Source organism: Podarcis pityusensis, assembly GCF_964106645.2.
Source record: "Podarcis pityusensis genome assembly, chromosome: 5".
Taxonomy (NCBI): domain Eukaryota; kingdom Metazoa; phylum Chordata; class Lepidosauria; order Squamata; family Lacertidae; genus Podarcis; species Podarcis pityusensis.
Genome location: NC_138032.1, coordinates 70,628,264 through 70,654,564, shown reverse-complemented (window position 1 = coordinate 70,654,564; position 26,301 = coordinate 70,628,264). Strand labels below are relative to the sequence as shown.

The following is a 26,301-nucleotide window of genomic DNA, read 5'->3' as shown; positions in this document are numbered from 1 at the left end:
TTGTCTGAAAGCAACAACAGCAAATACTGAATGCATTCACTGGATTGATTTCCATATCAGACAGGGGACAAATAAGTGAACTTTGGCAATTTTCACTCCTGTTTCCATTTTCATCAGAATTCTCTGACATTCCTAGCGGCAGGTGTTTTTTCACAAGAGGCATCCGTCCCATTTCTCTCTCTCTCTCTCTCTCTCTCTCTCTCTCTCTCTCTCTTGCACACACATAAATACAAATGCAGATTGCGCCTGCTATGACAGATGTGCATTTTTCTTCAGATAAATTGTTTTATTTGTATGCAAAGTTATGCATAGTCAATACAATAATTGATCTCTTTAAACTCATTTGCACTTGGTGACACTGACACATGGCAGAGAGCAGGCCAATAGCTCTTTCTTCCAGCTAGTTACCACACTTGAACGGAGAGTGTGGTATCAGGAAGAGCCTTACGCACACAACTTAAAATTCATCCCCTCCTTCCCCTCATCCTCCTATTTTGCCTTTGCAGCATCTTAATTTCAACTCCCATGCAAATGAATGGAATGTATTACACATAGGGTAATGGCCTCGTTTTCTACCTTCGAATTTGACGCTCTCAACATCTTTTCCCCAACCCATACACCTGAATGGAGCTCCGTTATTTTGTATGGAACTGGTTGCTCACTGGGACAAAACGGTGTGAGAATATAACACCAATCCCGGCCTGACTGCACCGGCTGCCAATTAGTTTCCATGCCCAAGGCAAAGTGCTCTTTTGAACTATAATGCCTTAAGCGGCTCAGGACTGCAATACCTCAAGGACCGCTTCTCCCCATATGAACTGACCAGGACCCTGCAATCATCATCTGAGGCCCTTCTTCATGAGCCTCTTCCATGAGAGGTCTTCTGTTGTGTCTCATCGTTTGTGGAATGTTCTCCCCAAGGAGGCTTGCCTGGCACCTTCACTGCATATCTTTAGGCACTAGGCAAAAACTTTTATCTCAGCCCTTTGGCTAATTAAACAATCTATGGCCTTTTATACCGGGGGGGAGGCATTGTTTTGTTATCTTATGTATTTTTGTGTTTTTATAATGTAAAATGCCCTCTGATTCTTGGATGAAATTTAAAAAACAAGCAAACAAGCAGGAAAAAGAGGCTAGAGGTCAGGGCAAAAATTGATGAAGGGGAAGCCATGCTTCCATCCATCCATCCATCCATCCATTTATTTATTTATTTATTTAGCTCCTTCAGCAAGTCAATTCTTCCCCTGTTGAATATTATGGAGGCGTATTTGTTCTGTTATATTCAATAACAGGTGCTTAAAAGACACACACACACCCCATAGCTGTCAACGTTTCCCTTTTTTTAAGGGAAATTCCCTTATTCTGAATAGGATTCCTCGCAAGAAAAGGGAAAAGTTGACAGCTATCACACACACACACACACATGCCTCCCTATTATTTTTCAGTTCAGATTTAATTTGAAATGGAGACAGGGGAGTGAAATGTGGAACTTAGAAGCTTATCTCTTTTTTGAGGTGGGCTTTTATCACACACACACACACACACACACACACACACAATCTTCTTTTCTGAGTCTGGCTCAGGAGAACTTCATCAGTTTCTGTAATGTATAAATTTCCCCTTTCTTCCATCAGCTGTAAAACAAGCAGTGTGTGAATTATGAAGTGGGAGAGCGGTCTGCTTTTTCAGACCTGAATATTTTAAAAGGTGAAGCAGCAACTCCTCCTGTTGTACCAAGGAGGGAGGGATGCGGAAAAACCGAACCCCTGTAAGTTGTTGTTCTTGAGGATATTACTGCAAAGTCTATGATATCCTGGCTTCCCTGGCTTCTTTCCAAACAAGATTTCGATTAAACGGGGTGTGTAAATATCAAAGCTTTTTAGAAAACAGCAACACTATTACATTATTCAATTATTTTGCACATCCTCTTAAAACACACACACACACACACACACACACACACTCATGCACAATTATGGCCTGATGTGTTTGGGAATACACGTAGGGAATTTTCCTTCAAGTCAGCACAGAACATTAATTTATGACTATTTTTCAAACTCTGCTGAAGTAAGAGGGTAATAGCTTTCGGTTGATTTGCTTTCTATAACCTGTCACTCATTGGTGTGTACCTGACAAGACTGCAGACAATATTCCAATCATAAGGCCAATTTATCCAGGACAGTGAAGAATATCAGCCAGAGATAAAAGGACTTCCCTCCCCCATCTTTTCAGGGCCTGGCAGAACGTTAATACAACATCTGTTTTTTTGTTTTTTAAAACCCCTCATAGCCAGATGTTCTTTACCCATGGTGGGGGGGAGCTATTGCATTGTTGGCTCCTGCCTCAGTTCTTCAGTAGAACAAGAGGTGTTATGATCATCAACACCTAAATATCCAGGTTGTTCAATCACATCTGCAATTTAAAATCCTGACAGAGTTACATATGAGACTAGAGGTCTTTTTTTTACTATGCTTAGATGAGCTTCACCCTTTCTGCAAAGTTTGTAGCACATTATATGATAGTCATCAGTGACAAAACTTGTCACACAGGAAGGCTAAGATTTTTCCTGTTGCCCAAATTTAGACCTTAAAGGTAAGGGTAAAGGACCACTGACTGTTAAGTCCAATCACAAACGACTCTGGGGTTGCAGTGTTCATCTCACTTTACTGGCTGAGGAAGCCGGTGTTTGTCCACTTCCACAGACAGTTTTTCCGGGTCATGTGGCCAGCATGACTAAGCTGCTTCTGGCAAAACCAAAGCAGTGCACGGAAACGCCGTTTACCTTCCCACCAGAGCGGTACCTATTTATCTACTTGCACTTTGACGTGCTTTTGAACTGCTAGGTTGGCAGGAGCTGGGACCGAGCAACGGGAGCTCACCCCGTTGTGGGGATTCGAACTGCCAACCTTCCGATCAGCAAGCCCTAGGCTCAGTAGTTTAGACCACAGCGCCACCTGCGTACCCATTTAGACTTTAGGACTACAGAAATATGTATTGCTCTGTTCTAAGTGATGGAAAAAGTTAAAAAGTAAACTACAAAAGTCAGCTTTAGTAGGTGCCAGCAGTGGTTTGGAATTCTGCCGTTTTTTATTCCTTTGTGTAAGCTCTTCCAGCTAATTATTCAGAGTCAATTCATCCCTACTTTTGCACACCAAGAATGATTTTCTCCTAATAGTGCAAACCATGTGTTACCTATCTACTCTCTTTTCACATTTTTCTCTGCAGCTTTTAAAGAAACATCTGAATAGAACTGACTGCAAAATGCAAGAGGAATATGACACCACTTTGCATATACTTAAAAGTATCCTTAGTTCTGTCCAACACTGCTAAATAATATTCTGTTTTATGCTTCGTGACAATATGTCATTTCCTTGAGCAGTTTTATTAAGCCAAAATAAATTCCTCCGTCCCTGGTTCCTAAAGAGTCATCTGTTTGCTCTACACCCAAAGTCAGACTGGCCTTTTGCCTGGTGCTTGGTTTTTTCCAAAATCTACTGTTCAGGGCCCACCATCTGGAAGCAAATCCTGCAGTGCCCATGTTTGACAGAAACTCATTTAAGCTTAAGCTCACACTTAACATAGAAAATCTATTCAAGGTGGCTGCCTATGTTCTCTCTGGCAGTTAACCCAAAGTTAACCATCTTTATTCTGCCGTTGTTCTCAGTGAAAGACCAGTTAATGTGGCATGAGGGGGGCAGAAACACACATTTATTAGTGTGTTTATTAGTTGGAAAGTTCTTCCTGAGGTTTAGTTGGAAGTGCGAGCGAGCAAATCATTAAAACAAATCTGATAATTTCTAGCCAGTATATATTTTAACAGCAAGCAAAGAAGTTCGTTATTCCTCCTACACACACTTAAAACTGCCATTTTAATTGTGATCAGTGGGTACTACATAAAGACCTGAGCATAAGGGGGGGGGGGCGTGTTTCCCCTTCTCTTCTGTAAAGGGAAATGGTGATTGCTTATGGCTCACACATGGTGATTTTTCACTGTGCACGCCAAGTAGTCTCCTTCTCGTGAAAAAGCATCTGCTAGCACCTAAGTTCTACATACGCATACAAAACAGTGGATCACTGCCAATGCATAATATCTTTGCTATACATCTCATCACAAATGCCTCCCTAGGGATGTTTGACTGCCCCAACCATAGCAGGGAAAAACTTTCCTGACTGGAAATTTGCCTCTGCCTAGTGGGATGCTCCAACCAAGTGTCTTTTGGGGGTTAAAGTAAGTATGGGCATTTGCCATATGCATTCAATAAAAATCTCTTTATCATATTCCCACACTTGCACTCCATTCATTCTATTAGCTAACAAAATATTGACTTAGTTAGCAATAAACACAAGATGTTATATGGTTCTTTTAAACTGCCTTGTGGTGGGAACGTCCCCAAAGGTAGTATATAAATGCCGTAATATATTTATAAAAAAAATAATCTAACAAGCCACAATCCCACTATAGTCACGTTAAAATTATGTTCACAACCCCCTGCAAGCTTCAAATGTAAGATTTCTCATGCAATGAAGAGGGAAGGGAACTCCCTAACCTAAGCCGTAAATAAAGGCAAGCTACAAACTGAAAGCAGAACATATCACCGAACTGCAGAAAATGAGCTTGTAATAAAACCCCAAACATATGTTTATCTGTAAGCACAGTTTCAAGTCACAAAAGAAAGTTATTAAAACATATGCTTAAGCGCACTACTGAAATGGAGCTTTAAAACAGCATAATTGCTGGCAGTAATTTAATTCTTCAAACTCCCGACCTCATTCTGAAGAAATATAAACAAACTGCACAGGTGCTTAATGTAACAGTTCAAGCAGCGAAAATTAGTATTCAGTATAGTTTACAATGAAATTGCTAATCTGAACAAAGGTTTGAGCCAATTCTCTTTCACACAGCAGAAAAGAGAGCAGAGTTTCACATCTGCAGTGAATTTCTCACATACAGAAACACACTGTGATCTTCATATGATAACATAAAGACACGTTGCTATCAACAGGGAGAGCCTTTGTCCCAGTACAAGCCATGATGCCTCCACTATTCATACAAGGTGTTGTATAGCAGAAACTCTGTATGGGATTTCATGCAGCTATGCAACGGAACTGACACTCCTCAAGGGAGCTGCATTATATAAGACTTTTTCCATCCTAGACAGAGCAAGTTATAGCAGCTCAACCCCACTTCCCTGCCTCTGAAGATTTCAGTAGAACTTACTACCTGGTAGAAGTTGGCCAAAGGAGAGATCAAGGGCATGAAAAGCCCTAGCACCGTATGGGTAGAATGTAATTTCTGTTCCTTTATTAGACATTTTGTGTTTGTTTGTTTGTTTGTTTGTTTGTTTGTTTTTATTGCAACAATATTTTGTATCCTGCTTTGCATGTCTCTTAGGGCTATAGAGCATAGGTCAACAAACTAAGGCCTGCGGGCCGAATCAGGCCCAATTGTCTTCTGGATCCGGCCTGTGGACGGTCCAGGAATTGCCACGTGGATTGCCAGCCCGCGTGTTCTTTCCCTCTCCCTCCCTCTCTGTCACACGACGGTGGCGGCAGCTCCTCCCTCCCTCCTCCTGGCTTCTCCCTGCCCTGTCTAGAGGAGGAAGGGGGCTGGGCTTTATTGGTGCTAGCCCCTCTCCGGAGTCCTTTTGCGCACTGCTCATCGTCTCTCCGCCGGCGCTGGCGCCAGCCAGACACAGGAGCCGCGGTTGGCTGAGTGCCGCTCTCAAGCGACTGCCATTTAAAGCAGCCCCTCTCTGGAACACTTTTGCATGCCGCTCATTGTCCCTCCACTGCCGCCACCAGCCCCTGCTGCTCGCAAGACACAGGTAAGCAGCCACCGGGGCTCGTGGCGCTCTTGCATCATTATTTTCTTTTCAAAATATAGTCCGGCCCCCCACAAGGTCTGGGGGACAGTGGACCGGCCCCCTGCTGAAAAAGTTTGCTGACCCCTGCTATAGAGCATGAAGGGATAGCCAGCCAAGTGCTTCTGCTAGTGCAGGGACTATTGGCTGCACGAAGGAACTTCCCTCCCTCTCCACTTCCTGTGCATCCCTTAAATCTGTTCCAGGTGGTTGTTTTCCCCCCTCCCAATCCTTCATAGCAGTTATAGAGAGGGCACAGGGGCACACAGGGAGAGGGAGAACTTTCATTGCACAAGTGAATATCCTCATGCTAGCGAACATTGGATACCACACTGGTATTCAAAATAAACAAACTGCAACAACAAGAGGCACATATTTTATTAACTATTTATCATGTAATTCACTCTTTTTGTTTTTGTTTTTCCCCAAGGTGTTCTTTTGATTGGAACAAATAAGGCCATACAGATTCTGACCCTGAGGAAGAGGCATCAGCTTGAAAACACAAAGGCAACCCAATTTCCTAATAAATAGTTAACAACAGCAATGGCTCATATATTTCTGTGTTTTCTTGCAGAATCAGACCTTCTGATTTGCGCCCCCATTGCCATGCTTTGGCCGCACATAAGGCTGTCATGTGAATGCAAAAGGAGCCGCTGTGTAGCAGACCACTCATATACTGGATATCATAGCATTCTGGCATACAGCCTGTTCAAAGGGTTGTCATTTATTACTAGCAACCAAATGCCTCGAGGCTGAGATAAGCGAGGAAAGGTGTGGCAAGACAATTCCACCTGGGGGAAAACTAAACAAAGTAGCCTAAGACATGTTTTTGTCATCATTTATTACAGAATGATGATGATGATGATGATGATGATAAAAATATAGCAGTGATCTTTCTCCAACACTGTCATTTCCTTGTAAATGAAATCTTGAAAATATACTCCCACGTGGACATACATACATTTGATCACAGTGTAAAATGGTGAGCCTATGTGTTTGTGTTGGTGTGTGTAGTTCCTCTTCTAGGCCAGTATCAGCTCTTGGCATTCCTGAGTAGTAGCCAGGGGCCCAGACTCTCAGTCAGCAAAGACCATTGTTGATGCCTGTTGTCAGCCTCCCGCAATATTGTTGAATGGTTTCTTTAAATGTAAAGGTTCATCATTGTTCCACCCGATGTGTATGTCTTTAAGGGGCCAGAGAAAGGGCCAGAGCTAAATAACGAGACCCAGCTTTACAGCTGTGAAACATAGCAGGTGCTGCTGAGTTGTATTGATTAAGCTCTGTCAGCAATTGGGTGTAGTATATAAGGAGCAGCACCTAGCTCTCCCATTACCCTGGGGGATGGGTTGGTGGTTGGGTCATGCTTGTTTGTTAATGTATTTAGTGTAAAAGGAGTTTTTGTTTTTCTTATTAAAACCTTGTTTAAGTTATTTTTGAGTCCCTTTTTAATGCATGGTCTCCCAGCAAGCTCTCTGCTGCGCTACTAAACTGCAAACAGCCAACAAATATATATATTTCTGTCCTAGTATTATAAGCAGATGACTGGACCTGGCCGCCATTTTAATTTCCCACAGTGCCTGGAGCAACATTAGGGGAAACAAACATGGTGGCTAAATCCAGCCACCTGGTACTGCTTGGCACGCTGATGCCTCCCTTCAAATAAGCCCACCAAAGGAGGAGGGGGTATACCAGAGAAAATTTTGTCCAGGGCCCCCTCAAACACACAGCCTTTTTCTTTGTGACATGGTGAAACAGACATCCAGTTGCAAGTTGAATTAGATTGAAGAAAACTTCACCATGATCCAATGGATCATAAGTTAATCAAACTTTTCAAAGGCAGTAAAGAATTCCACGAGAAGTAGAAACATAATCTCACTCTATCATAAAATGAAGCTTGTTCTCAGAAATTAATTTTCTCCCAACACCTTTTAAGCACTCTCTCACTGAGAGTGCTTCATTGATACTTGCACAGAAATTTCAAGCTGTGTACAGACTTCTGTTTAGTCTCCATCCGGCGTGCTGCCACTATTTGGGAAGCGATATACACACAACACTAGCCACAATCCATATCTATGCAGTATCTGCCCTGTTATTTCTTATGAAATACTGAGTTTTGGCGTGCTTTCCCCCAAACCATAAGGCATGAATATGGATGAAGGTAATGCATGGAGATATCTGAGAAACTGGCACAGTGCTAAATAAATTATTTCCTTGATGACATCAACGTTGCATGCAAAGACCGGTAGGACTCTTGTGCTTTAAAACAACAATAACAAATATGTTAAGGCGGGTGGGGAAGTCACTTCAGTACGACTCTTCAGAAATGGCTCTAACCCTTTCTGGCAAGTCTACATTGTTGTTGTTGTTTAGTCGTTTAGTCATGTCCGACTCTTTGTGACCCCATGGACCAGAGCACGCCAGGCACTTCTGTCTTCTACTGCCTCCCGCAGTTTGGTCAAACTCATGCTGGTAGCTTTGAGAACACTATCCAACCATCTCATCCTCTGTCGTCCCCTTCTCCTTGTGCCCTCCATCTTTCCCAGCATCAGGGTCTTTTCCAGGGAGTCTTCTCTTCTCATGAGGTGGCCAAAGTATTGGAGCCTCAGCTTCACAATCTGTCCTTCCAGTGAGCACTCAGGGCTGATTTCCTTAAGAATGGAAAGTCTACATTACACAGAACAAAATCCACAGAACACAATCCAGAATGCACAGTTGAGCATCCCTTGTTCAATCTGCTGAAATCAATGGCCTTTAAATGCATTTAACTGTGTATCAAACTGTGTCCAATGTAAACAAATGTAGTTCAGTAGTGAGCCAACTGTTGACTTTGCTATAGCTTTCCAGTCTTCCGCTGGGCTTCATTTAATTTGCACATGGTTGATGCCCAATTAGTACCTCATTATCACGTCGCCTGCAGTATTTCTTTAGCCTTACACACTTCTAGCTTTAAATATCTTCTGTGCACATGCAGACATTAGGTTTCATTAGTACGTAGCAGGGGAAGATGCATGGAGATTTGCAATCTGTACAGGGTTTTGTGAAAACCTTACAAAGCTTATGGAGTCTTCAGACTTTGTCTGCAAGATAAGATGCCAATGTTTTTTAGGTAGCTCTGTCAATGTGCACGGTGCTTTTCAGATTAAAAGTCCCTGCCTTGAGGAGCTTACAATCTCTAAGTGAATGCGGGGGGGGGGGGGTGAAGTACAGTGAAGGGGGTGGAGGCTGGATGACATTGTAGCATCAAACTCACTACAAGCATCCTTGTTGTTAAGCAACAGGACTGGTGCTGATATCAGATCTATGTACATCTTCCCTATCTTCGCAGCCCTCTTATGCATAACTAAACCTAAGATCCGGTCTTGAAGGGACATGCTTCAGTGATCAACAATAATTACATACACCGCGGGACAGACATAACCTTCTCCAAGGCTGTCTGTCTAAATGAGTAGCTCTTAATTTGTGTGCCTCTCTGCAGGTTGATTCTCCCTCAGCTCCCTCCCTTTTAGCTAGTATGTCATAAGAGGCAAAAGCTAAGCTCATTATCACCTCAGTTCTCCCCACCCACTATCAGTGGTTTTCCTCCCCCCCCCCAAAAAAAAAATTCTACATATTTCTGGTAAGCCTCACCCCTTGCAATGTTTAAGAGGGCTTTAAAGGCTTACCTGTTTTCTATGGGTACTCTACAAAATCCTTGGATTTTAATTATGTTTTTCAGTTCTGTTCATTAGACTCATTTATCTAATTTTTATCTTCCATTTTTTTAATAGGGTAATGTTTGTAAAAATAACTTAAGATACTCGCCATTTTTGTCACATTTGGAAGTTTCATATAGTAACTCTGTGCTGGGGCGACGGCGTGTGTGCCCACAGAGATGGCTCTGAGTGCCCCCTCTGGCACGCATGCCATAGGTTTGCCACCACTGTCCTGGGGAAAAAGGGGCTCTGCCCCACCAACCTCAGTCTGCCTGTCTTCTTACTTACATCTTGCCCTGGAAGTGACCCTGGCTGCCAGTCTCCTCCTTGCCCTTGAAGAACTCAGCAGGGAGGAGGATGGGGAACAAAACCAGAATTAGTTGGCCCCACGAGTTTGTTCAGCACAGGAGAGGGCAGCAGGTCAAGGGCAGCAGCAGAAACTAGGAAAGGAGATGGAATGGTCTCTAGGCTCTAGAGGAAGTGGGGTTGGACAACGATGGGAGAAAGACTAGCCGAGATTCACATGCTGAGGAACTGCAGGGGAGGTGGCAACACTTAACTTTCCCTTAATCAATTTTAAACCATCAGCCAAATTTTGGCTGCAGGTCTTGAACAAGTGTGCATGAATATTTTACTTTTATACACAAACACAGAGAGTTTCCTCTTCACACTGCAGTAGGCTGTGTGTGTGTGTGTCAGTCATTACTTCTGGGTGAAATAACTGACGAGAGGGTCAGTCCACCTGAAAATTGCTCTCCAAAGATCTAAATGAAACAGATGGGCATTGATAGTGTTTTCAAGGAAATTAATCAGCCTGGACTAGCAGCGATGCCAGAAGCTCCATAGGCCCAATGAAGCCTAATGAATTCCGAGCTCTCTGTCTTAATAGCTCCTGACAAGACTAATTTACTCATGTAAGTGATTAGAGAGGGAATTATCTATTTAATTGTTGCTTAACACTCCTTTAGGCATCACGTGAGGGAAAGGGGAGGCAGTTAAATTCAAGCCAGGTAGAGAGAGGAAGGAGGGATTTTGAGCAGGGACCGGGGGGGGGGGGGATGGTTTTATTAATGCAAGTGAGTTGTAGAAGACAGCAGCAAGCTAAATGGGGGAGTGAATGAAGTCACTAGTGGGGTTTGTTTTCTAGCAAACATTAATAAAAGCAAAATTGTTCAAGGGCAATTGAAAATTTCCCCAAAGCTTCCCCACCCCCCAGCTTGCTGCTCTTTGCAGGCTAATTGGCTTCCAAGTCATTTTGGGTTTGAAAACTTCCCCTTGTCCCTAGTAAAAGTGACATCATCTCACAGCCAATTTTAATAATAAGAACACCATTAAGAGCAAATGAAGCAAATTCAGAGTGAGGGCAGAATTTCTTGACAAGCATAACCCTTACTCTGAACTAGCTTCAGGTTCCCCGTCGTCGTCCCCCCCCCCCCCGAAACATTCTTATATAGCCTCACATCGCTAATGAATTTAGCTATGATGCTTAATGGAATGAAGAGGGTTCCCTTCCCCCCACACCAAATAAAAATTATGCCTAAGTTGTAGCTGATTGGGACTGCAAAGAGATACACAATAAAGTATCACTGCCATCTTTATCCAGTAGCCCAGCAAAGATTTCAAGTATACAATATCAAGGGAAGGCAATTTGTGGAGCACTAAGTTCTTCACTAGGACTATATAGAGTACAATGATTCACAAGGGCCATAAGCAGCTTCCATATTTAGTTGAATGCAATCAGCCTCATTTATAAAACTCTTAGCTGAGAACAACAGGCTCCAAACTACAATCAGGGACATCTTGTGCTTGTGCTTGTTGTTTTTACTCTAAAGCTAGTTGCCCTCATGTGCGAAAACCTGCCAGTTCTGAAAGCTATTCCACATGGACATATATGTGTGTGTGTGTGTGTGTGTGTGTGTGTGTGTGTGTTCGGATGTTCTCCCTGTTGCATAGAACTACAAGCAGATCCTCTGAAGCTTGGAGAACGGTTAAAATGTAATAATCAAATCATGTAGCCTGAGTGCACAGGTTTTCCTTTGGAATTGCTGGTTCCCAGTGTTGTGCCCTCCTGTTAATTTCAAGTAGCGCCTCTTTCCCTACATATATTTACAAAATCTTCAACCTCTAGACTGCGCCAAATATTTCTGGTATTATTAGTGTAGATGGGAAATCAAATTAAATTAAACCAAAGCAAACCAAAGTGAACTTGCAGGGAAGATGGCAGTGGCAATTGGTGGTTAGGTCCCTCAGTTAAGGAGGAGAGAGCTTAACTATGAGGCTGGGGGTTCAGACAACACCCTAAGCCCAAACCCTGGGGCTTAGCTGCCACCCTGGGAGCCCATGTTCTTGCTAAGCTATGCAAACGTGGCCATAAAGTACAATACCTTATTCCTCCCCGCTAAAGGATGTCTTAAGCGTCACATGTTTTTTGTTTTCTTGTTTTTAATTCAGAATCAAATTTACCTTTCACTAAGAATACATGGATTAATGGTGTTGTGTTGCAAGCGTGAACTGCAAACGGGGGGGGGGGGAGCACATGCAAGAAAATAGAGGGCTCTGCTATTCGGGCCCCGATAAAATCACAGCTATTAGCTTGAACAGGGAGAGCAGCCCATCAAGCTCAGACTGTGCTTGTGCACACACAGGGCTTACAATCAATTCGAACAGCATTACTAGCCATCCACAGGCCCTGATTGAAGAGCACAAGTTTAATGGACTGAGAGCTTGGAAAGAGGCCAAGAAAAGGCCCAATCGATTTTTACATTTACTAAAACTGATCACTGACAAAATAAATAAATAAAGGCTAAATCTGCCAATCAAACGTCGAAATATTTTGCCAAGGGCACAATTAAAACCACACACACACACAGAACCATTCCCTGTTCTCAGTCGGATCACAAGGCATCTATCTGGATGTGGAAGACGCGTTCCACGTATGCCATATTTTCAAGTGGCATGAAATAAGAGTTCAATTAAATGCTTTTATTTCATGTTTTAAAATGTTACTATAGCTTCACAGCAACATTTCCACCCCTGGAATTTCTTACCCGTTAAAAGGATTTGGGGGCATGACAACATTGTTTTTGCGAATTTCATAAAACCTATCTTTACACTCAGGATAATTTGGGGGAACTGATAACTGCACAGTGAGTAGAGCTTAGCTGAGTATTTGGCCAACCCTGGTTTTTGTTTTCAAACTCCGAGTACTTCAGGATGCAATCCCACTACCCAGTTTCTCTAAGGTAGGCACCAAGACCAACATGTAAAGGAGTTGGTGAGGGTCATTTGACAACAACAAGAAATCGAGCCTTTAGGGTCATCTTCCCAGTCTGGTGGAACACCCTGCCAAAAGATTCAGCGGACCAACTTCTTCTGTGCCAACATTTAAACACTTGCTAAAAGCTTTTCTATTCTGCCAGTACTATGCAGACAATTAAGAGTACACTCCCCATGATGGTCTGTTGATGTTTGTTATTAATTTGCTTTTAATTTTTGTTTTTAACTTTTTATGATGTTCTTGTTCATTTTATGTTTCTTTATTGGTGTAAACCACTGTGATATATTTTTATGATACAGCAGTATATAAATATTTTTATATATAAATATTTTTTATAAATAAATAAATAAATAAAACTGTGTAAGCTACCTAGTTGCCAGTTCTGACCGCACGAAGCAGATGATTTGAGAGCAAGGTGGCCATTTACACATCATACAAGCATAGCATTGTAAAGTTGGAAGGGACCCTGACAGTCATCTGGTCCAATTTCCCAGCAATGCAGGAATCTTTTGCCCAATGTGGGGCTTGAACCCTCGGCCCCAAGATTAAGAGTCTCATGCTCTACTGACTGAGCTATCCCAGCTCACACATTTTATTTTAAAGAAACTTATTGGACTAAACCAAGAAACATAGTAGTAAGGTACAGTCAGAATAATTAATTTCAACTCTGGTGTTCTCTACTGCCAGATACAACAATATACTGCATTGCAGACGGAATAGATAAGAAGAGAAAATGCTTCACCATACATAAAAATAAATTTTAAAAAGTGAATGGCGGTGGGCACATAAACCTGCAACAACAAAACCGTTAGCAAAATATGGAAGTCTAGGATCATGGAACAGAACTACCGTCTTTCCCCGAAAGTAAGACATCCCCCGAAAATAAGACCTACTTCCAGTTTTGCCTCTCGCTGTAATATAAGGCATCCCCTGAAAATAAGACCTCCCCAATAATAAGGCCTCCACCGAACATAAGGCCTCCCCGGAATATAAGGCCCCCGAAGCTACCATAAGGCGTCTGACTCCTCTGGACCATAGAGGCAGGTGACACCACGCAGCTCACTGATTGGCCGCAGTGCAGCCTGTTCAGGCAGTGTGAGGTCTCTTTAAATCAGAGAGCCGCCTGCTGCTCGCTCTGCCCTGACGGAGTCTGGCTGACTCACAATTAGACAATAAATGTGTACCATATTCTTCTTCATGGAAAAATAAGACATCCCCTGAAAATAAGACCTAGCGCATCTTTGGGAGCAAAAATTAATATAAGACACTGTCTTATTTTGGGGGAAACAGGGTAAGTAAATCCACGCTAGCATTTGGGATTCTTCTTCAGAGATTGTCATAGGCCTGTTCACAGTGCATCCAGTTTAATTTTGCTTTAATCAGACTGAAACCAACAGCCTCATCAACAGAATCTTTATCAGCCTTCTGAAAGCAACCAAAGACAGTGCACATTTTAACGCTCTAGAGGGGGAATCTATTTGCCTTTTATAGTCAGCTCCTTTAAACTCAACATGCTGAGTCGCCGTTCTTGACTTTCTTCACCCCCACCCCACCCCCGCCAAAGATAATTTGATGTGAACCATGCCATTTAACTCATTAGACATAAAAGCTCAATGCACTTACCCACTGGTGTATCTTCATTGATCAACAGGTATGTGTCGAAGAAATAATTTACGAAGTACGGCAAGCGATTGCTTAGGCCTGGAAAAATAGGGACAGATAAAAAGGTGTTGTTTATATCTGTGAGGTCATGTTTTAACTGATGCAACAGACAAAGCCCTGAACAAGAAAGCTGGATTGCAGTGGGTAAAAAGGGAGCTTTTTGCATGACCCAAAGTAAATAGCTAGTGCCAGCTGAGCTGTTGAAAAGCACTTATTCCTCCTTTTAAGTCAAACATAGCAAATTGGTCCAGTCCTAAAATGAAAGTAGAAGGAATCTTGGATCCCAGCGGGTGGAAGCAGAGAGGCACCAATAAAGATGAAAGGATGTACAGTGGTACCTCGGGTTACAGACGTTTCAGGTTACAGATGCTTCAGGTTACAGACTCTGCTAACCCAGAAATAGTACCTTGGGTTAAGAACTTTGCTTGAGGATGAGAACAGAAATCGTGCTCTGCTGGCGCAGCGGCAGCTGGAGGCCCCATTAGCTAAAGTGGTACCTCAGGTTAAGAACAGTTTCATGTTAAGAACGGACCTCCAGAACGAATTAAGTTCTTAACCCGAGGTACCACTGTACTGTCCAGGATGCATGACTGTGTAGCGCCTTTCCAAGGAAGCTGCCTTTTAAAATTAATAAATGTGCATGTTTCTCATTTGTTGCACACAAAGTTGACGCATCTGTTGCAGGCATAGTGCATTCTGCAAACTCAGGTTGTGTCCACACTCCTGTCCACTGTGCACTCAGCTCTGGGTTTTTATTCTTTGTTTACACAATTTTATCCAAAAACCCTTATGTATCCTGTAGTTTGTCCTAAGATACAACTGTTTGAGGTGCTATTTCTCAAACCAAATTCACAAATGACTGGAATTAGGAGCTGTTCCTAATTTGTGCAGGTGGCAACATCATTTGCTGGGCTAGCTTTAAGAACAGGAAAGGTTGTTTTCTGAAAGAAGTCTATGTAATTACTGAACTGATTCCAAATAAAACTCCGGAGGAATTAACCCACCCCATTGCTATTTAGGACATGACCAGAAACAATAAACAAAACTTTGTATATGCATACATAAACACACACAGCTCTCTGTATGGCCCTTTGTTTATCCTATGTAAGTTTCATTTTGTGTTTTAAATGGAGTTATTAAAATGCAGCTGGTGTGCATGCCCCTTGCTATATGACTTCTGCACATGATTGCACACCATATTTTAAAGGATGGGCTAAGAATGGCTATATCCCTGCAGCTAGGCTATCATCAATGCACCCATCATATAGGAGGCTCCCAGAAAGGACCTCAAGCCCAGCTCTTCCACAAGCCACTTTGTGTTTGCTGCTGTGAATGTAGTAAGAACCAGATACCTAGATCTTCCCGAAGACAAATGGCTGTTTCTTTTATAATTATTATTTTCCTTCTGTTGCACGGGGGTGGCAAGACCATGCAAAGGGAACAGGAGATGGCAATTACTGTTTTAGCACATGATTAATACCTCACATTGTTCCCATGGCTGTCAGCCTTTTGCCTCGTCAGCCTTAATTGCACCAGAGCATCCTTTCCTTTCACCTTAAATAATGAGGCTCACTTATTTCAGCTGCCCGCTTATTTTCGCTCAAGTAAGTAAAAGCACACACGCTTGCAAGACCCTTGCTCCCAGAAGCATTTAGAATCATAGAACCTTAGGGTTGGAAGGGACCCCAAGGTCCATCTAGTCCAGCCCCTTGAAATGCAGGAATCACTGCTAAATAATCCCTGACAGGTGGCCATCCAATCTCTGCTTAAAAACCTCCAAGGAAGGTGTTGCTGTGTTGTTGGGGATGTTGCTTTTGTTTCAAACATTGCAAGCTTTGGATGGGATGGAGGGTTTCAGGAGGTGGCAGAGGGATAATCCTAGAGTTGTTTGGCAGGGCAGGAAGCCTCGAGTAAAACTTAAGATATTGATGGATGCCAAAGAAGGAGGAGGACCTGCCCTGCCAGACCTTTAAATTTTGCTGTGAACAATCTGCTTTTTGCTGGTTGAGAGAATGGTTGCTTTCTGAAAACATTGAAGCGTTGAACAATGGCAGATGAAATTGATGGACTATATGGAATTGGCGGAAATGACTGGCAAGATCCGAGACCAGGGTGAAGAGTCGGTGGAAGAAGATTGGAAAAAGTTTAAAGACCATTGATAGAGATATTGTAAAATTAAGGAATGTTAGAAAAATGTTGGAATGAAATTATATGGCTTTAGCAGAAATGTCATAAGGAATTAGGTATAAATAGATTAATAGAAAATTAGAGGAAAAGTATGGCAAGAATGTGTTAAGATAATTATAGAACAGAAAACAGAGTAAGATGGAAAGGAATTGCTGAAACAAATAATAGAAGTGGAATACAAAAAGGGAGGTGGGAGGAGGTCACTGGAAATAAGTGAATGAAATATAAGATATTGAAAATGTTTGAGGTGATTTTAAACTGTTTTTGCTTGTTTTTATTTGTTTTTTTTAGTCCATGTAGCATTTTTGTATTGTATTTGCATTGTTTTTTCTTTTTTCTTTTTTTGTTTGTGTTGGAAATGTTAAAAAAGTAATAAATATCATTTAAAAAATAATAATTAAAAACCTCCAAGGAAGGAGAGTCCACCACTTCTCGTGGGAGTCTGTTCCACTGCCGAACAGCTCTTACTGTCAGAAAGGTTTTTAAAAAATAAAAAATGTTTTGTACGAATCTCCATTGTTGTTGTTGTTGTTGTTGTTGTTACTGGCATTTTAGTATAATTGTGGGGATTCGGAGCAGGTAGCTGTTCCCTATCGCAGTCACACCAGTAACAATCTTAGGGTCCCTTCAGGCTGGTGTTTTTCTGCTTATGGACTCTGCATCATTTCTATTTATTTATGTATTTCAACAATCTGTGGTTATACCACTTAATCACTCCAAACGGTGTACAGGAGACCCTCATAGAATACGACTAAACATGAGTTAAAACAAGTCATGGATGCAATAACAGTGCATCAGAGATGGATTTACACAGGACCATAGACACATTTATTCCACTTTCTTAGTTGTTCTGCAATACGTCCCCAAAGAAACCACATTATTGCCATCTGGAGGGAGCATTTTTGAACCACGGCATAAACAAAAGCAGAGCATTTGTACTATTGACAAATTACAGGATTTTAGCAGGAAACTACTGAACATATATACCTACTGCAAAATAAACAATTTAGCTGCCCAGAAACTTCTGCAGGCGCAAATGGTATTGAAAGTGTGATAGCATATCACTGCCCCAGTAACATCATGATCACATATAATGATGAACGCTCAATGAAAAAAAAATCTGAAGGGGCCCATACAATAAAGAAAGTAACTCTTTTTTACCACTTCAGAAATGGAGATCTGAGGCTCAGAGGTGTTAGTTAGCTAAAGGCCACATTAATTGATGCATGATTGATCTGGGGAAATCAGAACCAAGACAACGAAGTAGAGTGGCCCACACTGGTTTGGAAGCAGAGTGAAAAATGGAGAAATTGTGTTAGCAGAAGACAGATCTACCAAGTTTCTGAAAGGGTATAGATGCAAAGCGTAATACATTTGACAGATGGGCTTACTTTGGTTCCCAGCCAGCGTTAGAACAGCCAGCACTGTCTTTTATTAAGAGATCTACTTTCACTGCCAGACATTATTGAACAAGGGAAATAGGGGATTTAATTGGCCTGTCAGAAATATTTTGCATCTTGTCTCTGCAGGATCATGTTGCTGGCTCACCTACAAAACAGGTGCCCAGTTCTGAATGCACCAAAATACCTGAAAAGCTTACTGGACACTAGCACAATGAAGAGTAGTTTTGACAATATAGTGTGAAATATACTCCTCAAACACTCATAATCAGTTTGACAGATTTATACAAAGCTGTTCCCAATCAATGTTAGCTTAGACTTATTGGGAAAACCAGTATTGCCATTCCAAGACAATAAAGAAGTTATAGCAAAACACAGTTCCTCTGTTTTGTTTAAAATATTTATAACCCATCCTTCACCTTAGTGATTTCAGGGAAGAGGACAGTAAAATTTTAACACACAGCAATTCCAAGACAATAAACTGAGAATACCTAAATCAGCATTCATCAACGTGGTGTCCTCCAGCTGTTTTGGGCTACAACTCCTATCAGGCCTAGCCAGCATGTGACCTGGAACAACATTAGATCTGGAGAAACTGTGGAAGATGCAAAATGGTGGTGGTGGTGGTGGTGGTAGTGGCTAGGCTGCCAAGACAGCTGCTGCCAGTTGCAGTGGAGAAAAATAAAGAAAGTTGTACTATTGATACTAATGGGTAATGGTGGGTTCCACTCACCCAAGAAGCTATTGGAGAATTTATCCTACCCCCACATCCTTCCAATTTCCCTGCTAACAAAAGGAATTTCTCTAAAAGGGTGGAGAATTTTGAGAGGCCATTTGCACACAGATCGAGTGTAACCTGCAAGTCTGGATTCCCAGTTGTCAGCATGTGACATGAGTGTCACATGGAAAGGTGTACTTGCCTTTTTTCTCGATTCTGGGTTCACTCACTTCTAGCAATGTGCCAAATTGCTGGACAATGAATAGGGGGATATATTTTGTAGGTGCAATGCAAAACGGCACCAACCAACCCTACTTTTCGCCTTTGAAAATTTACCTTTGACGAGTTGTAAAAGCATTAGGAGATGCATTTCCTTCTTTCAGCTGAAGGCCAGGTATCCTGACAGGGTGCGTGTCTCTCACTCTCTCTGTGTGCCATCCAGTGTATCTCTGTTCTCCCCCCCCCTCCTCCATTTCTACATTCGTTTCAGTTACCCCCACCCAATTTGTCTGAACTGATCACTTAGAGAGAGCCCCCGCCCTCAATCACTTTAGTCCAGGGCTTCTCCCAACTGCATAAAATTAGATCAGTTGTTATGTGAAATTAGGCTGAGTGTTCCTCATCCTTCTTGCCATCATTATATGCCAAATTGGTGTCAAACAACAGGATACGAGGTGCATCACCATGTATGTTTGTGACACATATTCTTAGCTGAAATACAGTTTTAAGGGTTGCTACATTCAGTTATAACAATTGAACACTAATTGTGCCCTGCCCCATCCTTTTTGTTTCTAATATGTAAACTTTTGCAAATCTTTTGCAAAATTAATTTCAGGAAGGGTGTCTGTGCTGGTCACCCAGATTCTAATCCCATTCCTACGTATACAACATCCCAATGGATGATTCTCTGAAGTGCTTTTTATATCAGCTTCATTCCAAAGCGTAAGGTAGCAGACAAAAGGCAGAGGGACAAGCCAACCACAAAGCATGTCAATAAACAAAGCCAATTGAAGCTCATCGGGAAAAAAATATGTCCTGGAACTTGTGCTAACCCTCTAAAAAGAGATGCCTATGTACAACAGAGGAAATCAGGCAGATGGAAGTGTCTCTCAGGGGCAATGTAGAATCACCACCGTTGTGTTCTTCTTAGCAATAAAATGTGTCTCCTTCCCACAGCCTGAATATTACTTTCAATATTCGGAATTCTCACTCTCTTTTAAAAACAGAAAATCTGCATTTAAAAAAAGCATGTTTTTCAGATGTGATAGAAACAAGTGAAACTCAAGAGGGGGCTTGAACATCTTCTCAGTTTAAGAACCGATAGCTCTAATTTGGAGAGTGGTGCTCCATATAATCTTCTTGGCAGCAACTCCAACACCTGACTATTTGCCTTCGCAGCTGTTCCCTGCCTCTTCATTTGTTATCCTGTACACATGATAGCTTGGTATGGAAGCAATATTTTAAAAGGGGTGGGGGTGGGGAGGAGCTTGGCACCATGACATAAGATACCCCAAGACCCTCTGATGGTATACTGCTAGAGGGCAGTTTGCCAAAAACTTGCACTAGCTCAGACTCCCTTAAAACAAATCAAGTTTAAGAGTGCCACCTAACATCTGCTATGCCTTCAGGTGCTGAGATTCTGAAATTAGCAATGAACTGTTTTACAAAAGTTTTTTTTTTACTCTGCCCAAAGAGGCTTCACTATTTCTGCCTCGTTCTTAGGATGCTTGAGAATTTCGTTAGAATTTTGATCAGTTTGGGGTTTTGAGGTGACCAAGCATGGTGTATTCCCCCCCCCCCAGTCAAGTTTTCTCTAGCACTCTGTAACCTCCTGTTTGCCTGATCTGAAAAACCCCATGGGGAGAATCACCTCATAAGGTCTTCCCCTGGGCTTTAAATGAAGTATGTGGGCACTCAGAAGGCTGCAGAGTACAGATGATTTGAGCACGAAAGAAAGGGAACCCATAACCTGCCGCCATTGCCTAAAAAATAAGGTAATCACATACAAATAAAAAATAAAACCTACCGTATTTTTCGCCCTATAGGACGCACTTTTTCCCCTCCAAAAATGAAGGGGAAATGTGTGTGCGTCCTATGGGGCGAATACAGGCTTTCGCTGAAGCCTGGAGAGCGAGAGGCATTGGTGCGCACCGACCCCTCTCGCTCTCCAGGCTTCTGGAAGCTATCCGCGAGGTCCCGCCGGGTGCGCAAGGCTTGGGGCGGCAGTCTGCAGCCCAAAGCACGGGGCGAGCTGCGGAGCCCGCCCCGTGCCTTGGGCAGATGTCGGCAAGCCTCGTGTGCCCTGCAGGAGGTCACGCCGGGCTCGCAAGGCTTGCAGGCAGCAGCCTGTTCTGGGGGCTGGGGTCGGGGGAAGCTTGGGCTTCCCCTGCGCCAGCCCTGCGCCTGGGGGGGAAATATTTTTTTTTCTTTATTCCCCCCCCCCCAAAAAAACTAGGTGCGTCGTATGGGGCGGTGCGTCCTATGGGGTGAAAAATACGGTACATCCCACCAAGGATAAATTAATTGATTTCCCTCCCCCCCCCCCCGTGATAATGTTCAAATGCAATTTCTTTTCTCATTCATCAATGCATAATGTTTTGGGGAGGGGAACACAGGATAAATTTTTGGCACAGCACTTCTTGAAATAGCAGCAGAAGAAGGAGGGGGGAAAACCCCATAGAGCTAGTCAGAAAAGGTGCATCACCAGGCTCCTACAGAACTTATGTGGTAAGAGATAGAGGGAGAACAAAGGACATATTATTATTATTATTATTATTATTATTATTATCAGCAGCAGCATTGGAATGGAAAAAAGATGTGGAGCAAGGGGTGAAAACAAATCTTGCCACTGGAGCGCCACCTTCCTTCAAGATATACTATGGGTGAAAGGCAATTGATAAAAGTGGCTGTCAGTAAAATAGATCAACAATATTCACAACTTAAAATGCATAAGCATTTGAGCTGTGAGAAAGTTTTCATCCTCTTCCATGTTATTCAAGAAGTGAATTGGATTCTGTGAAACTTTACCATTTGGATTTAAGGCTTGGGAGTGGTCATTTTCCTTTTTTTATATAATTTTGTTTCTGAGTTTCAAAAGTTTACAAATTAATGCATACGTCGCTCAGCCCGGACACTGAGATCAAGCACTCAGGGCCTTCTGGCAGTTCCCTCACTGAGAGAAGTGAAGTTATAAGAACCAGGTAGAGGCGCCCACCCTTTGGAACACCCTCCCATAAGATGGCAAGGAGATAAGTAACTATACAACCTATAGAAGACATCTGAAGGCAGCCCTGTTTAGGGAAGTTTTTAATATCTGATGTTTTATCATGTTTTTAATATTCTGTTGGGAGCCACTCAGAGTGGTTGGGGAAACCCAGTCAGATGGGCAGCATACATATAATCAATTTTTATTTTTATTATTCCAAATACACATTCATTTCACATTCAACTTCCCCTCCATCCCTCCATGGTTTTCCCCACAATTTCTAAACGTACTGCATTCTATACTTTATCTTTTCCACACCGTAACAGAAAACAGTGTGGAAAAGCATGGGAGTGGACATTTTCCATCCTTCTCCCCTCTCCGCTAAGCCTTCATATAAAACACCACTGGTTTATGAAAGTATTACTTAAAGATATACATCATTTTTTAAAAAGAATATCATTTATTATATATTAATTTTCATATGGTCAGCCAGCTTGGAGGTCAGTTATTAGGCAAAAAAGTGGGCTAAAATAATAGTAATACATAACAGTGGCTCATCCTAATAAGGTTCCCCCCACACCAATTTTTTTGTAATGGACCAACATGGCCAAACTGATTTTGTGAACAAAAGTGTGGTTCGTACAGATACCAGATGGGAAGTCTCTGCAGAACTTGCAGTGTTTGTAGCAATGATTATGCTACAGAAGAGCCTTCCAGTTTCTTGAATAGCAGCATTCAGGGGTGGGGGGTGGGTGATGATTGTACTCCTGCCTCCTGAGTGGACAGTACCTGTGCCCATCTTTGAACAAATTCACCTTCATTTTATTCACTCTGCTCTTCGTTCTCAGATTTCTATGGTGGCTCTTTTTTCCTAGAGAGCACACAGAGCTCATGACAAAACGACCTGTCTGGAGACAGCCAGCAGCAGAGATATCTATTATTGATGCTCCTGCAAGGCTAGGAGAGTGTTGCCAAACACATGTGTTCATCACAGGTTGCATTGTTTACTGGAGAGTGGTATTCAGCCACCTAATGCTATAAACTTCTCCAGCACCTAGGGTTGCAATCCTACCAAAACATTCTTGTTAATAAGGTTCACCAAGTACAGTGGGATTTTCTTCCAGTTAAACATGCATAGTATGGGACTCCATAGGGCAGCACCGATTGCTGTGTGGGTTGAACTAACAATACAGATGCAGACATACCTTGGATGAACTGTAATGGTCCCCTTAAATTTGCCCCTTTTGGTTTGTTTTAGTAACAGGTCTAGATTTTTTTCTTTTTCTTTTTTTGTTGATCTAAATTCAAACTGAATTATGCAGTTGCTTGAATCAGACACTAGAGGGAAACAACACGATATGTTCAGTGGAACCTCAGAGCTGTAATTTCAGAAGAGGACTTGTTTAAGATAGTTGATTAATATTTTTTTTTTGCTTCCTTACTACACAACCCAATGCTTCACAGCACTTTTCAAAAAGTCCCTCCCCAGTTGGAGGGTGGGGGTGGGGGTGGGGGTATGGGATCAGACCTCTGTGCAACATGAAAATTCGCCTATTGAGAATGCCACGCTTAACAGGGGAATACATTTAATTCTGGGACCTGTTTCATGTTCTTCTCTCATTCAGCATCTAGAATGACAGCAGCAGCACAACCAATGCTGCAAAAAGTTGTGGGTATTTGTAACTCACAGCTGGGAAAAACTCAATTCCTCCAGTTTTGGGGTTTCCCCCCCTCTCTCAACAGTCTGTTTATACCCACCAAGCATGCTCAGTACTAGTTGATCTGTTTTATATCCCTCCCACCCCTTAATTTTTTGCACTTCTGCAAACCCTCTGGTTCCTTTGATCCTTCCGGTACCATTTTGGCTACATAAGGATCTACTAAAAAGGATGGAAACCAAACTAGTCCTGACCTATTTTCTGAATGTTTATTATTTTTACACCAACTACTCTTTTTTTAAAAAAAGCATAGGCCACATTTTATTCATTTATCCCCATTAGAAACATCATTAACATTTTCCTTTTATAAATGTTGGCACAAGCAGATAGACTACTAGGAAGTTGATTAGCAACTAGTCCATTGCTGCATCTACAAATGCTAGCCAATGCTCCCCACTTTGGTACACATTATGGTGTCATTCTGAAGGTGAGATGTACAATTGCCCAATTTCCAGGCTTTTAAAAATAATAATAGTGTCTGGCTAGGCCTTTACCATGTTTTAGTTTGCTCCCGAATGTGGAAACAACCACCACTTAAGGCTTGTTTTCAAAATGGGTGCCATTTTTTCCAGATGTTTCCAGCAATCTGGGTGTCTTGAACTATGAGTATATTAAACTTAACTTAAGTCACAGGGATGAATCTCAGTTTTGATGCTCAGCCAGTTAGTAAGCTCCTGTGCTGGCTCCAGACACTTCTGAATTATACTGGCCTGCTCCCTTCTTGAATGATATTCATTTATCCCACTTTTGAACTTTGAACTTTTTTTTGTTGTTGTTGTTCCATCAGCTTTACCATCTCACCGCACCCCGAGGATAATGTCTTGTTGGGCCTCTAGCTGGTTCTATAATAAACCTGAGCTGCTGAACATAACCAGACATGGGCACAGAAATCTCAAGCCTAAACTCTTTCATAATACAACACCAAATATAATTCTGCTGTCCTCAACATGCTAGCTTTCCCCAGACAGGGAGCTGTTGAGTACATGCCATTATTAAATCTCTGCTTCCTGAAGTAACATGCTTATAGGAAAACTCCTGTTAAAAGCACTTGGCAGCAGCTGTCAATCTCCAACTACTTCTCATGCATACCAAAAAAATGCACCTGTAGCAGTGACTATAGGTGTGTGTTTATGTATGTGTTCCACTGCATACTGCCCTCGACTCTTCCAGTTCTGTGTCACCCCCTTGGCACAGTCCCTGCCTTGGCTCAGCTGAGCTCAAATGAGGGTTGAGTTTGAGCCAGTTCTCTAGGCTGAGATAGTGCAGGGCTTCACTTTGATTACTGCCCGTCCAACAACCACGGATCAAAGCCTAATGCAGGTGTGTTGCCTAGCAAATGTGCACATGTTGAACCCTAAGGCTGTATTTTGCATGAACTTTTCCTAACCCCCTCCCTTTCAAGGCAGCAAAATGTTCCAAGAATACCATAGCTGAGTAAGCCTGAAAGGGTTTGGTTTTTTTTTCTTCCCCTTGCGAAGCCAGCCGTCATAACTATCACCATAAATTGGTCTGCGTTCAAATATTCTCTTATATACACCGTATTGAAATCTAAGCACCTTAGCATTCAGAAGCTGGCAGAACAGTAACAATAATTCAAAGCATAATCTCATGGCTGTTTTTTTAAAAGTAATGCCAGTTCACTTTTCCAGAGGGTTAGCCCATCACACAAAACTGGTTTATTTCCTTCAGCTTGGAAGCAAATGATGTTAAGATGCAGATTAGAGAGATGGAAAGGCATGAGACCATGGGGGTGATATATTTACAAGACCAAAGAATAACACATTTTTGTGGCATGCTAAGTTTTGAAATCTTAGTTTAGAGCACCTGCCGATTATGATTACTGGATGCCCAAAGCGCTATGAAACCTGCTGGGCAGCAGCTTTACTGAAAACCACCAGCCATATACAAAGCAGACTTTCGAATAACAAGGATTTTGTTGCGATACTTGATGTGCAGCCAGTTTTCCATGGGACAAATGACCTTCATTCTTAACAGCCACACTTTTCTCGATTAGCACAAAAGCTGTGATATGTTAATGGCAGGATCTTCTTAAGCAGTCACATTACAGCATTTGGTACAGCCCAATTGCCAGGCTACCAAAAGCACACATGCTCCAGCTATGGGGTGCAGGTTTCATTCCTATCTAGATCCCTTAGATTGGAAAAACCTGGAGGCAAGGGAAGGGCCCTAGCTCAGTGATACAGCGCATGCAGAAGATCCCATGCTCAGCCCCTGAGCTGGGGGAAAACCTGTCTGAAGCCTTGGAAATCCACTTCCAGGCAATGTGCTTCATGGGCTGACTATATAAGGCAGCGAGTTGGGCTGGGTGATATATAGTTTTCAACATTACGTTATATCACCAGCTAGACATTTCAATGTACTGATACATCACAATGGCTGAAATCAGGCATTCTAGAGGCATTGGCTGGTTTCATGGTTTTCCCCACGTTGTAATTTTTGCATAGCACACGCGTGCGTGCACACACACACACACACACATCATGTGAGAAACTCAGATACAGTGGTGCCCCGCAAGACGAACGCCTCGCAAGACGAAAAACTCGCAAGACGAAAGGTTTTT

At 42.3% G+C, this 26,301-nt stretch overlaps 1 protein-coding gene across 1 annotated transcript in view; it reads right to left on the bottom strand.

Moving 5' to 3' along the window:
* CDH23 (cadherin related 23) overlaps positions 1-26,301 on the bottom strand; it is a 412,975-nt gene that overhangs the window by 354,800 nt on the left and 31,874 nt on the right. The window contains exon 3 of the mRNA XM_081004664.1: positions 14,454-14,531. Within this exon, the coding sequence (XP_080860790.1) occupies positions 14,454-14,531 (78 nt within the window). The remainder of the gene's footprint in view (positions 1-14,453; positions 14,532-26,301) is intronic.